This window comes from Hypanus sabinus, chromosome 6 (genome assembly GCF_030144855.1).
Source record: "Hypanus sabinus isolate sHypSab1 chromosome 6, sHypSab1.hap1, whole genome shotgun sequence".
Lineage (NCBI taxonomy): Eukaryota > Metazoa > Chordata > Chondrichthyes > Myliobatiformes > Dasyatidae > Hypanus > Hypanus sabinus.
This window is the reverse complement of record NC_082711.1, coordinates 44,374,435-44,388,711: the sequence shown is the minus strand read 5'-3', so window position 1 is coordinate 44,388,711 and position 14,277 is coordinate 44,374,435. Positions and strand designations below refer to the sequence as shown.

Sequence of the window (14,277 nt, the reverse complement as noted above, 5' to 3'; positions counted from 1 at the left end):
GAAAATTTGCCTAGAAATTTCAATACATTCAAATAAATGAAATGGATAAGCATTGCAGAATATCAAATATCATTTTGAACACATCCCCTTCATTGGACATTTCAACTGCACATTCTTGGGAATGAAAATGGACATTTGGGATTGAAGGCCAGTTATGGGATGAAGAAAGGACAGTGGCCCTAGGCACATATAGGCTCCCAGGGGGCAAAAATAGAGGTAAGGGGATCATGTCTAGAAGAATTGGGGCTATGGTTCATCAAGTAATTGGCAGAGCTGAATTAAATTAACAGGGTCTTCCACTAGGGCCTTTGGGAAGGATCAGAGAAGTTGTAGGACTGAAAGGGCATCAGGGGAGATGAATTTGAGGGATTAGAATGCAATTAATTGTCTCAGAGGAAGGAACCTACATTATAGGGGATTCAATCTAGCACAATGTTATTCATATGTGGTTGCTTCAGGAGTGTGTAGTGAAGCTAAATTCTGTGACAATAAAACCAAAATTCTTTGCAGTGCTCCATGGTGGGGAATGATCCATCTCACAGAAATGACATTGGGGACTGAAGCTACTGTCACTCAGAAATGTCTAGTTAATTATGCAATTAAATTTATCACTTTTTTATGACAGGAGTTGTGAGATTTAAGTCGGTAAGCCTGATCTTCATTTGCAATAGATTCAGCAATAGGGTAAAGGAGCAAGGAGAATCCGGACAAAGGTTGTTTAAGAACAGATCAAAAGAAAAAGAAGGTTGAAGGAATAGAGTCAAAAAAGCTGCAATATCATAATGACAAGAGATTCTGCGGATTGTGGAAATCTTGAGCAACATAAAAAGTGCTGGAGGAACTCATTAAATCAGGCAGCATCTATGGAGGGGAATAAAGAGCTGACATCTCAAGCCAAGATGCAACATCAAGTGTGTTACATTTTGGCTTAGATGATTGTTGAGTGGATAACTCCAAAATAGACTGGTTGCATTCAATAAGTTTGTTTCTGTGTTGTAATTTTTCTGTGTCTCAGAAATTTATCCATGCAAAATTTTGGCCTCTTCACCAGGAAGGCCATTGTATGATTTACAGAAAATTAGGTTTTTGTCATCTCCGTTTTTTTAAACTAAGTTTTACAATAACCTGAATTTTGAGGTTTTACAGAAAAAATGCAACATATACTTGTAAACATAATAAAAAAATTCATATAGTTCAGGAACTTACCCTAACCACACCGTTCTCATGCATCGTAATACAATTTTTAGGATCAAACGAGAGTTGGTGTAGGGCTTTTGCTGTAGCACGATGAACAAGGGGATTTTTTGATTCCAGGTAATGAACCAGAGGGGCGACAGCTCCAGTTTGTCCAAAGGCAACCCTGTTGTTACCCCACTTGCAGCAGCAAGCAATAGCATCTGCTAAATGCTGGCGAAGCATATCATCTTTCTGCAGGAAGACAATACCAAAAGGTGGCATCCATCATTAAGGCCCTCTATAACTCAAGACATACTCTCTTATTACTACTATAATGCCCTGGCTAAGATTTTTACTGTTAGGCTGTAGTTATTTAATTTTAGCGGTTCTGTAAGAGCATTCTGTTCTGCTTTTAGCATGTTTGGGTTTGAGCTAAAGGAGCTATGTTGTTCAATTCTGGAATGTTGTGTCAGCCAATCAGGATGGTGGAATTGGGAGAAAGTTCTAGAGAGCACTGGGCAGAGAGATTTTTGTGACCCACACTGGTGTGGATCAAGGTCTTTTTGGCCGGAGCTGGGAGAAGACAGGGGGGAAGATGGCTAAGGATGCCGCCCCTGTTGCATAAGGTGCTTTGTGCAGATGAGTGGCATCAAGGAGGAAGGATCAATACGCTCGTGGGGGGGAGGGCTAGCCCCCTTGTTCGAGGTGGATTTTAAGCGACGTTCAGAAAGTGGTGTCTGCTTTCACACAAACGGTGGGTCTAGCGCATGAGTTAAAGACAACTTTAAGATGAGCTCCAACTTATGTACACATTTGGACTGGGTTAACCGTTAAAGGCCCTTTTTTCCCCCTTTTCTTTTTCCTACCAGTTGTTCAAATGAAGCTGAAATTTGGAAGATACTATTATCTGACTAATAGCAATATACTGTGTTTTGTCATGTTTGATCCTATCAAAGGTATCAATGAAATAAGACATACCAGACTGATGGCAAACAATGTGGAAGTTGTATAAGACATTGCTGAGGCCTAACTTATAGAGACAAGACAATAGACAATAGGTGCAGGAGTACGCCATTCAGCCCTTCGAACCAGCACCGCCATTCAATGTGATCATGGTTGATCATCCACAATCAGTACCCCGTTCCTGTCTTCTCCTCATATCCCTTGACTCCACTATCTTTAAGCGCTCTATCTAACTCTTTCTTGAAAGCATCCAGAGAATTGGCCTCCACTGCTTTCTGAGGCAGAGCATTCCACAGATCCACAACTCTCTGGGTAAAAATGTTTTTTCCTCAACTCCATTCTTAATGGCCTACCCCTTATTCTTAAACTGTGGCCTCCGGTTCTGGACTCCCCCAACATTGGGAACACATTTCCTGCCTCTAGCGTGTCCAATCCTTTAATAATATTATATGTTTCAATCAGATTCCCTCTCATCCTTCTAAATTCCAGGTATACAAGCCCAGTTGTTCTAATCTTTCAACATATGACAGTCCCGCCATCCCGGGAATTAACCTTGTGAACCTACGCTGCACTCCCTCAATAGCAAGAATGTCTTTCCTCAAATTTGGAGACCAAAACTGCACACAATATTCCAGGTGTGGTCTCACCCCCCCCCCCCCCCCCGAGTGCCCTGTACAACTGCAGAAGGACCTCTTTGCTCCTATACTCAATTCCCCTTGTTATGAAGGCCAACATGCCATTAGCTTTCTTCACTGTCTGCTGTACCTGCATGCTTACTTTCAGTGACTGATGAACACCTAGATCTTGTTGTACTTCCTCTTTTCCTAACTTGACACCATTCAGATAGTAATCTGCCTTCCTGTTCTTGCCACCAAAGTGGATAATCTCACATTTATCCAGATGAAACTGCATCTGCCCACTCACCCTACCTGTCCAGGTCACCCTGCATTCTCCTAACATCCTCCTCATATTTCACACTGCCACACAGATTTGTGTCATCTGCAAATTTACTAAAGTTACTTTTAATCCCTTCATTTAAATCATTAATGTATATTGTAAATAGCTGCAGTCCCAGCACTGAGCCTTGTGGTACCCCAGTAGTCACTGCCCTCCTAATTTGGAGTAATGTGTGCAGTTTTGGTCATCTACCTACAGGACAGATGTCAAAAAGTGAAAAAGTGCAGCAAAAATTTATAAGGATGTTGCTGGGACTTAGGGACCTGAGTTATAGGGAAAAGTTGAATAGGTTAGGACTTTTTTCCCTAGAGCATAAGAATGAAGGGAGATTTGATAGAGGCATACAAAATTATGAGGGTATAGATAGAGTAAATGAAAGCAGGATTGTTCCAGTGAGGTTGGGTGAAATTAGAACTGGAGGTCATGGGTTAAAGGTGGAAGATGAAATGTTTAAGGGGAATATGAGGAGGAATTGCTCCCAACAGAGGCTGGTAAGAATATAGGATGAACTGCTTGTGGAAGTGGTGGATGTGGGTTCAACACCAACATTTAAAAAAAATTGAATAGGTTCATGGATGGGAGGGGTGTGCAGGGCTATTGTCTGGATGCAGGTCAAAGCAATTTTGCAGATTAATAGTTTGTTATAGACTAGATGGGCCTGTTTCTGTGCTGTTGTATTCTATGATTCTATGACTAATACTGGAAATTAGGATTATTTGATTTTTGAGAAAAAAAGCAATTAGAATTTAAAAGGTGAGTTTGATAGGAGTACAAGCACCCAGACAAGATAAATTTAAAGGAACCATGGAAACTGGCACCCCCCAATTTAAAGAGAATATGGGAATTGGGGCCACAATATGTTAAAGATAATACAGAGATCTGGGTCCCTGTTGTTTAAAAGGAAATGCAGGAATCGGTTCACAGTGAGCTGGATTTCTAAACAACTGGGTAGTGTAATATTGGAGTTGTAGTGTACAACAGCTTATGAAATAACTATAATTGATTTTATATTCTAGAAATCATGAACCTGATGGGAGTTTGTAAAATACTCTTTAATCGGACATTTGCTGGAATGAGGATGACCACACAGAATTAAAATGGGTAGTATTAAATATTAATATAAGGTTACTTACTATATATGTTAAACTTGATAACATTGGAACAACTGCATGATCTGTTATAACTGCTAGGTTTTCTTCATCCATAGCTATTTTGGCTAAAGCCGCACAAACACTGGCCAGAACCTCTATGTTGTCAGATTTTAGTAAATTAACAATTAATTCTAGACCACCAACAAAGGAACGAACCATCTCCCCAGCTTCCTAAAAAAGACAAGCAAAGTACAATGTTAATATTATTTTGAGGATTAGCATAATATTGTCTTATTGAACAAATAGATGTAGTGTCCTTTTGATGCTATCTCAGGGCAGCAGTGAGCTCAAGGAGGAGGACACATATGAAATATGCATATACTTTAAATACTTATAAAAATGAACAAACATCTTCTTCAATATACAACAGTATATTGGCTGATGCCAAATGGCAGAGGCACATTCCTTGGTCATTATAAACCCAAACCTTTCAATACAATGGGGTTATTATTATTATTATTAACGCTTTAACCACTTGGCCATCGCAGCTCTGGTTTGTCATTTATATTAATGATTTGGATGAGACTGTAGGTGATTTAATTAATAAGTTGTCAAAGAACACTGAAATTAGTGATACATATAGTTGAAGGTGAAAAAAGCTTTCTGTGGTTATAACAGGATACAAGCAAGGGAATGCCAGATGCAGTTTAACTCAGACAAGTGTGGAGTGAGGCATTTGAGAAATTCAATGAGAACATACACAGTGAGTGAAGGGGCTCTGTTTCCATACTGTGCAAATCTCTGATCAGGAAAAGTTAGTATGAGAAAAATAGTTAGAAGCCTTTTCTTGATAGTGGAAAGAATGACAACCCCACTCTAAGACCAAATTCTTTCCAGTTGAGATGCACTTAATCATTTGTACCAGAGTAATTTAGTTACACTTTTTCAATAGTTTTATGAACTCAAAAGCCAAAAACTGAAAACTTCCATTCTTAATAGTCAGGAATGGAAGAACATAATTTATCATTTTTTTCCAAATTTATACAGCTTTGTTGGAAGAGTATAAGATAATAGCAAGTGATGATATGGATGAGCATGAGAAATTAGATAAAGCAGATAGTAACAAAGAAACTCTGCAATTTTCCTATCACCACTATAGGTCTACAGCGGACATGATCTTATTGGCTCTTCACGCAGCCTTGGATCACCTGGACAATACTAATACTTACGTCAGGCTGCTGTTCACTGACTACAGTCCAGCATTTAACATAATCATTCCTACAGTTCTGATCAAAAAGCTCCAAAACTGGGCCTCAGTATTTCCCTCTGCAACTGGATCCTTGACTTACTCACTGCAAGACCACTGTCTGTGCAGACCAGAAGTAACATCGTCTTGCTGATAATCAACAATGGTGCACCTCAAGGATGTGTGCTTAGCCCACTGCTTTACTCTATACCCATGAATGTGTGGGAGACATAGTTCAAATGCCAACTATAAATTTGCTGACAACTATTGTTGGCAGAATTTCAGATGGTGTCAAGAAGGCCTTCAGGAGTGAGATAGATCAGCTGGTGTTGCAGCAACAACTTTGTACTCAATGTTAGTAAGACCAAGGAATTGTTTGTGGACTTTAGAAAGGGCACACACACCAGTCCTCACCGGGGGGTCAGTTGTGGTAAGGGTCAACAATTTCAAGTTCCTGGGTGACAACATCTTTTAGGATCTATCCTGGGCACAGTATATCAATGCAATTATAAAGAGGGCGCAACAACAGCTATACTTCATTAGGAATTTGAGGTGATTTGGTATGTCATCAAAGATGCTCGCATATTTCTACAGATGTGGAGAGCATTCTAATTGGCTGCATCACCATCTGGTATGGGAGGGCCACTGTACAGGATCAAAATAAGCTGCAGAAAGTCTTGAACTCAGTCAGCTTCATCATGGGCACTATCCCGCCACCCCATCACCCAGGACGTGCCCTCTACTCATTGCTACACTTGCAGCACAGTCAATAGCTTCTACCCCTCTGCCATCAGATTTCTGAATGGATATTGAACCCATGAATACTACCTCACTCATTTTTTTCTCTTCTTGCATTATTTATTTGATTTAATTTATATATCCTTACTGTAATTTGTACATTTTTTGTAATGTACATCTGCATAATAACAAATTTTACAAATGGTGATATTAAACCTGATTCTGATACTGATATGATGTTAGATTACTTTATATACTATATCTGCATGTAAGGCAACTTCGCCAATCAACTGAAAGTAGTATCTCTAAATTTGGTATCTGAGATTTACTTGTGCACTTTTGTTTGGCAACCATTTATTCTGCATCAAGCTTTTACCCTCCACTGCCACTGTTAACTGCAACTGTCCTTCCAAAACTACTTCAATACACTGATCAAACTGTGTAACAGATTGCTTGCAGTTGTCAAAAACCATGCTTGTGGAGAAAGGACAAAATTCATGCACATCTTTCTTGTGAATAATATTATGGACGATGAAAGCCACTTGAAATTGCACTTTATATGCTTAAATAGAAAAGTACAAAACAATTTATTTGAGATTCTCACAAAATTGATGGAATTAGTCCAATTATTGTAATCTAGAAATGCAATGTTAATAAGATAAATCTTAGAATTTGTGAAAGAGGAAGGCATTCTGGAGCTATCATTTTCTCCAAAATCATATAATGCAACTGCAAAGCTAGAAAGTAAATGTGCCAATAGAGTGCACGTGGAAAACAATAAACCTTTGAATCATAGATTAATCCACTAAATATATAGCTGATTCTACAAAAGCAAGGCATTTTACAATTCTAAAACCTTTGGTTCCTTAGCTAGAAGAAAGACAAATAAAGATAAAATGACAATATATTGCTTGTATAATAATGGTACCTTTAAGAGAACCATAACCTTCTCATTGGGTTTGGAGGCTTGTGTGCCTCAATGCCCCAGAGAACTATGTTGGCTGGAGTCAGGACTTTGGCTCTTGAGGTCAAACAGGTCAAAGGATCGAGGCCAGAGTAAGAGTGGTCCAATGATCCTCCAAGTTTGGGGTTCAGCTCAGGGCTAACAACCCTGACTGGTAAAACAAAATTGTTATGGAAACAGCAATGAAGAATCTACATCTGAGTGCATTGGTATTCCTGAGTCTCCACCTGGGACTTGCATGACAGATAGTAGAGAAGACCAAGAGGAAGCTACTGACACGATGGAAGAATCCATGAACACTGAACAATGCGGTGTAACAGGCAAAACAGAGGGGTACTAATGGTAATCACAGTATAAAATAGATATGTCCAAGAGAGTTATACATGCATCACAACAGAAATATCACATTTATGGTATTTGGTTTTATTCTTTCTGTAGTCTGTACAAATCTGCAGCAATACCAAAGTTTAATAATGTTAACTCAAGCCGTATGCCATTTATCTAAATTACTACAAAATGAAATACCAAATTCATTTAATGTACACAGAATAGTGACATGTTCTGCTTTTTTGCAGCATTTCTGCACCCCAAATCATGTAAAAAGCAGGTATTACAAATATAATTAATTATTCCTATGATTTATCAAATCATGTCAAACTTGATTATTTTCACTTTAGGTTTCATCTCCACCAAATATATAGTTAAGATGGCCATGAGGGATGCAGCTGCTAGTAAAGGTTTTCAGACACTTACATCATCGTCTTTCTAACTTAAAGTTGCTAACACTAGTCTATCCCTTCCAACAGTTACATAATTACATTAGTTGCAGGGAAACTACTGGAAAAAGTTCAATGGAGCAGGATTTATCTAGACGAAGAAGGTATTGATTAGGAATAGTCAGCATTTCTTTGTGGGATATCTTGACTCTAATGTGATAGAATTTTTTGAAGAGGTAACTGAACATATAGATGAAGGCAATATGGTAGACTTTGCCTAAATGGACTGAGGTATGGTCTACCGTAAGTACTGTGAATCTGAATGTAAGAGATATGATCAGTGGACTTAGAAAAATATTGATGGTGTAACAGAAGAGGGTTAAGGCTGATATAGATCAGGTGGAATATTGGATGAAGCTATGGCAGATGGAATTTAATGCCAACAAGTGTGAGGTGATGCATTTTGAAAGGAAAAATTATAAGGCATAAACAGTAAATGGTAGGACTGTTGACGAACAGGGAAACCTTGGGCTACCAGCACTGCTAGAGAGTGTGGTGCAGAAGGCATATGAGATGTTTGCCTTCACCAGCCATGGCATAGAATATAATTATTATAGTTAAAACTTTATAAAACATTGGTTAGGCCACATTTGGAATACTATGTACTTTCTAATCATCAGACTAGAGGAAGGATGTAGTAGGTTGGAGAGATTGTACAGGAGATTTACTAGGATATGGACTGGTTGAGGTCCACCCACACTCAATATTCAGTGGTGCATTTATATCTGAAATTCTGAACACCAAGAATCTCCTGGGGACCACCACAGCTCATAACTCTCTGGTTACAAGAACAGGTCGGAAGCTGATTATCCTGAAGTAAATGGCTTACAGTACCCCCTGATATTCCAAAGCCTTGTTACCATCTGTAAGGCCCTTCAAATGAGGCCCCTGATTTAATATTTTCAACTTGTTGTTGCTTGAATGCAGTTCTACCAGTCACCAAGGCTTCAGATCAAAGCAGCATACTTGATTTGGACTGTGCTCACCTCATGCACCATGGCCATAGGCCGTGCCATCTAAAAATATATTGCAATTAATTGTTACTGGTTACTTTAAGAGCAACTCAAACCTGCTGCCTTTACACCTGGTATAAGGGAATCAGGTGCCTGGGAAGACCACTACTTACAGGTTCTTCTCCAAGTCACGGTTCCTTCATCGGTGTGCATCTAAATATTAGCACTCTCAGCCTAACACCTTAACGAGAGTATCATCATCAGAAAAACTGTAGCGGTTTAAAGAAGTGAATTGGCACTACCTTCTCATGAGCAATTCCAGATGGGCATAATTGCTGACCATATACTGAAATAAATGATACTTAGATACTGAAAAATGAATAAATAAGAAAATTGAATCCAAATTCACCATCTGCCCTCCGATAGCGGTCTGTCTCAGAGCATCCATTCCTGGTAAAGGAATCATTTCTTGCACTAAGTTCAAGCACATAATTACTTAAAACAACTGCATTATGCCTCACTCTGATGCATTAAAATGCACTAAAAGACACAGAAAATAGTGCACTGGTCTTAGTTAAGAGAAATCAATATTTCACAAACAAACATTTAAAACTTGTGAAAATGCAGGTAGCATATTTTTTTTTGCAAGGCTGGAATTGAAATCACTTTGTTCAACGAATGGGAATTTTGGCAGGGGATTTGCTGATTCAATGCACAAGCATTATAAAAATTGCCAAAGTTACCTGAGCACAAATTTAATTTATCTCTTATGATAGAATGTAGCTTTGAGCCATATTTGTTTCATTGTTTCAGTTCCAGTTTTCTGAACTTCTTGGCCAATATTTATTAAGATCCACCATTCTAATGACATTCTGTAAACTGGATTGGATTTACCAAATATGTTATCTATTTTTTGTAGTTGTTTTGGTACCATTTCTGCTGTCTTTATGTTTTAAAGGCACATTTATGACAGCCATTTTAAAATTTTTATTATCTTTAACAATACAGAGATCAGATTTAATGGTGTACAGTTCTCCAGGTTTGACTTTGATATTTGTTTATATAAGAGTACCTGTACTTTTCTATAATTCTCTGATACTATCATATTTCTCAACAAAGGATGACTTGCTTCCATGCTTACTTTAAGGATCTGTAAGTTGCTAATGTAGTCAATGGGGGAATCATAGACTCTTCCACAGATGGGCAAGGAGGTGCTCAAGGGGACATGTAGGTGGGTGGATGTGAGGTGCTTCTACTCATTCACTGCTTCTACTACTTATGCAGGGCTTCTGTGTGCTCCAAGTACATCGCTTTGAGGTTCTCAATGCCATTCCAATTTTCAATACCATTCACTCTGAGCAGTCGAGGGCCAGAAGTTCCCAGAGACAATGACAATATTGTACTTTTTTGAGGAAGCTTTGAACACAGCCTTGAACTTTTTTTCCTCTGGCTTGAAATGACCTCCTGTGACAAGGTTCAGGAAAACAGCTGTTTCAGACTCTAGTACGGACATTGTTAGTGATGTGTCCTGGCCAATGGAGCCAACTGAAAGTAATTAGGGCCACAAAGTTAGGGGTGTTGGCCAGGAAGAAGACACTGACATCAGTTTGCTTACTATTCCAGTGAACTTAGAGGATTTTGTTCATGTTTTTTTCAGTGCTCTCCAATTCTTGCCTTTGATCAATGAGGTCTCAAAAGCAGTAAAAGGGCATGGTTCATTGCTGCTCAGTAGACCATGAGTTTTATTGTGGGGTCTGAACTATTCGACCTTAAGATATAAGGGCAGAATTAGACTATTTGGCCCATTGAGTCTGTTCCACCATTTCATCACGGCTGAGACAATTTTCCTCTCAGCCCCAGTCTCCTGCCTCTCCCCCCGACCCCTGTATCCCTTCATGCCCTGACCAATAAAGAATCTATCAACCTCGGCCTTAAATATATATAAAGACTTGGACTCCACAACTGCCTATGGCAAAGAATTTCACAGATTCATCACTCTCTGGCTAAAGAAATTTCTCCTCATATCTGTTCTAAAAGGACACCCTTCTATTCTGAGGCTGCGTCCTCTGGTCTTAGACTCTCTCACCATAGGAAACATGCTCTCCACATTATCAAAGCCTTTCACCATTCAATAGGTTTCAATGAGGTCACCCCTGACATTTCTTCTGAATTCTAGTGAATACAGACCCAGAGCCATCAAATGCTCTTCATATGACAAGCCATTCAATTCTGGAATCCATTTTTGTGAACCTCCTTTGAACCTTCTTCAGTTTCAGCACATCCTTTCTAAGATAAGGGGCCCAAAACTGCTTACAGTACTCCAAGTGATTTATAAATCACTTGGCCAGTGCTTTATAAAGTCTCGACTTTACATCCTTGCTTTTATATTCTAGTCCTCTTGAAATGAATGCTAACATTACATTTGTCTTCTTCACCACAGATTCAACCTGCAAATTAACCTTTTGGGAATCCTGCACAAGTCCTTTTGTGTCTCAGTTTTCTGTACTTTCTCTTCATTTCTTCTACCAAATTGCATGACCATACACTTTCCGACACTTATTCCATCTAACATTTCTTTGCCCACCCCCCAAATCTGTCCAAGTTCTTCTGTAGCTTCTGTATTTCCTCAGAACTACCTGCCCCTCTATCTGTTGTCATATCATCTGTAAACTTTGCAAGAAAGCCAAAATTCCATCATCCAAGTTACTGACCTATAATGTAAAAACAACACAGACCCCTGAAGAACACCACTAGTCACCAGCAGCCAACCAGAAAAGGCTCTGTTTATTCCCTCCTGTCAATCAGCCATTGCTTTATCCATGTTTCCTGTAATACTATGAGCTCATAGTTTGTGAAGCAGCCTCAGGTATGGTACCTTGTCAAAGGCCTTCTGAAAACCAAGTACACAACATCAACCAATTCTCCTTTTCCTATCCTGCTTATTATTTCTTCAAAGAGTTCCAACAGATGTGTCAGGCAAGATTTTCCCTTGAGGAAAACATGCTGACTACGGCCTATTTTATGTCTCCAAGTAGCCTGAAACTGCATCCTTAATAATCGATTCCAACACCTTCCCAACCACTGAGGTCAGACTAATTGGCCCATAGTTCCCTTTCTTCTGTCTCTCTCTCCCCTCTTGAAGAGTGGAGTGTCATTTGCAATTTGGTAGTTTTCCAGAACCATTCCAGAATCTAGTGATTCTTGAAAGATCATTACTAATGTCTCTACTATCTCTTCAGCCACCTCTTTCAGAACTCGGGTGCACACCATCTGATGCAGGTGACTTACCTACTTTTAGACATTTCAGTTTCCAAAGAATCTTCTCTCTAGTTATAGTACTTCACACACTTCATGACCCCTGACACCCGGAACTTCCACCATACTAATAGTGTCTTCCACCATGAAGATTGATGCAAAACACTTATTTGGTTCGTCCACCATTATTACCTCTCCAGCATCATTTTCCAATATCCACTCTTGCCTCTCTTTTACACTTTAAGAATCTGAAGAAACTTTTCATATCCTCTTTAATATTATTGGCTAGCTTACTTTCATATTCCATCTTTACCTTCTTAATGGCCTTTTTAGTTGTCTTCTGATAGTTTTTTAAAGGTTTCCAAGTCCTCTAGCTTCCCTTTAATTTTTGCTCTATTATATACCCCCTCTTAGGCTTTTTTGTTGGCTTTGACTTCTCATGTAAGCCACAATTATGTCATCTTCCTCTTTGGGATGTAGGTATCCTGTGTCTTCTGAATTGCTTCCAGAAATTCTAGCCATTGCTGCTCTGCCATCATCCCTGCCAGTGTTCTTTTCCAATCAATTCTGGCCGTTCTCTCTCATGCCTCTGTAATTCCCTTTACACCACTGTAATACTGATATATCTGACTTTAGCTTCTCAATCTTAGTCAAAAACGGCAATCATTTGAGCAGAGTAACTTAGAGTTGAATATTCAGAGTTCATCCAATGAATTTCTTATACATAACTACCAGCTTCCCAATTGTCAAACATGGATGCAAATCTGCTTCTATTGCTATATATTCCTCTGGGGCCAGAGCTTGGAATCATAGCTATAATTCACAAAAACAAGGTAATCGAACAGAGATCCATAGGACCAAAAAATTCACTGTCTGTGACTGCTTCCATACCTATTCAAGTTCAGTAGATTAAATTAAAAATAGTGCATTGGGAAAATCCTGGTACATAACGTGATCAATCTTTACAGAAAATTGCTAATAATTGTGACTATTTTTCTTTTGTTCATGAATATTTGAAAATATTAGATATAATGTTGAATTTAATGCTAAATTGATAATGTAGAAGCATTTGTTCATTCATTAAATGTCATATTGTATAACGCGAGCAATCATAGTCTCGACCATGATTGTTCTTGGCAAACTTTCTACAGAAGTGTTCGTCATTGCCTTCTTCTGGACAGTGCCAATACTCTTCAGAGATTGACTGCCTGGCATCAGTGATCACATAACCAGGACCTGTGATATGCACCAGCTGTTCCTATGACAATCCATCACCTGCTCCCATGGCTTCATGTGACCCTGATCGGCCGGGGTGCTACATCTTGCCCAAGGATCATTAGCAGGCTAGTAGAGGGAAGGAGCCTTACCATCTCTTTGATAGAGACATATCTCCACCCCGTCAAGTTGACAAGGCTATTTTCCCTATATTTAGCAACTCACATAATTTTTGCATATAAAACACCATGCATTTTCCTTGAACAGCAGTGAGGTAACGTTCATAAATATTTGATTGAGCAGCAACAGGAAAAACAAAAATGTTCTTTTAGAATAGATTTCTTTCACAAAATTCTTTTCGTAGCCAGTTTGTCTACACTGTTATGCAACTGTCTGAGAGAACTGTGACAAATTGAAGTGGAAATCTTAATGTTATATGCAATTCAAACTTTATCTTACATTAGCTGCCCACTAATTTTATGAACCAACATCTTGAAAGTGACATACAAGTTACTCTGGTTATGAGCATTAAAAATCTGTCCTATAATACACTCAGGTAGTTTATTTTTAATTTTCCTACCTGGAATTCTAAAAATATGGGGGAGGAACTAGATAGTATCAGAAACGTGAACTGGAATCATCTTGTACAAGCAATATATTTTTTATATTCATATGATGGATGTAAGCTTTGCAGACTCAGCTAACATCTTAGTTGTTCTTAACAAAGTTCTGCTGAGCTGCCTTCTTGAACCACTGCAGATCTTGAAGTGTGGGTACTCACAATGCTACACACAGCAATTTTCTCTGATTTGGCATGGTCCAGTTCACATGGTGATTTCTTGATCCCACTTTGTTTTGCAACGTGCAGTCAGCATCAATGCTCTGTTCATTGCATTAATAGGTTTATGTAATTTGGGATTCCTTGAACATGGTATTTGCCCTT

At 38.9% G+C, this 14,277-nt stretch overlaps 1 protein-coding gene across 7 annotated transcripts in view; it reads right to left on the bottom strand.

The window, feature by feature from the left end:
• Nucleotides 1-14,277, bottom strand: part of odad2 (outer dynein arm docking complex subunit 2) — a 204,490-nt gene that overhangs the window by 41,041 nt on the left and 149,172 nt on the right. For all 7 annotated transcript variants that reach the window (XM_059972023.1, XM_059972020.1, XM_059972025.1 and 4 more), the window contains 2 exons: nucleotides 4,230-4,418; nucleotides 1,207-1,428 (listed from right to left, as the gene is read on the bottom strand). In XM_059972023.1, coding sequence (XP_059828006.1) covers nucleotides 1,207-1,428; nucleotides 4,230-4,418 — 411 coding nt within the window. The remainder of the gene's footprint in view (nucleotides 1-1,206; nucleotides 1,429-4,229; nucleotides 4,419-14,277) is intronic.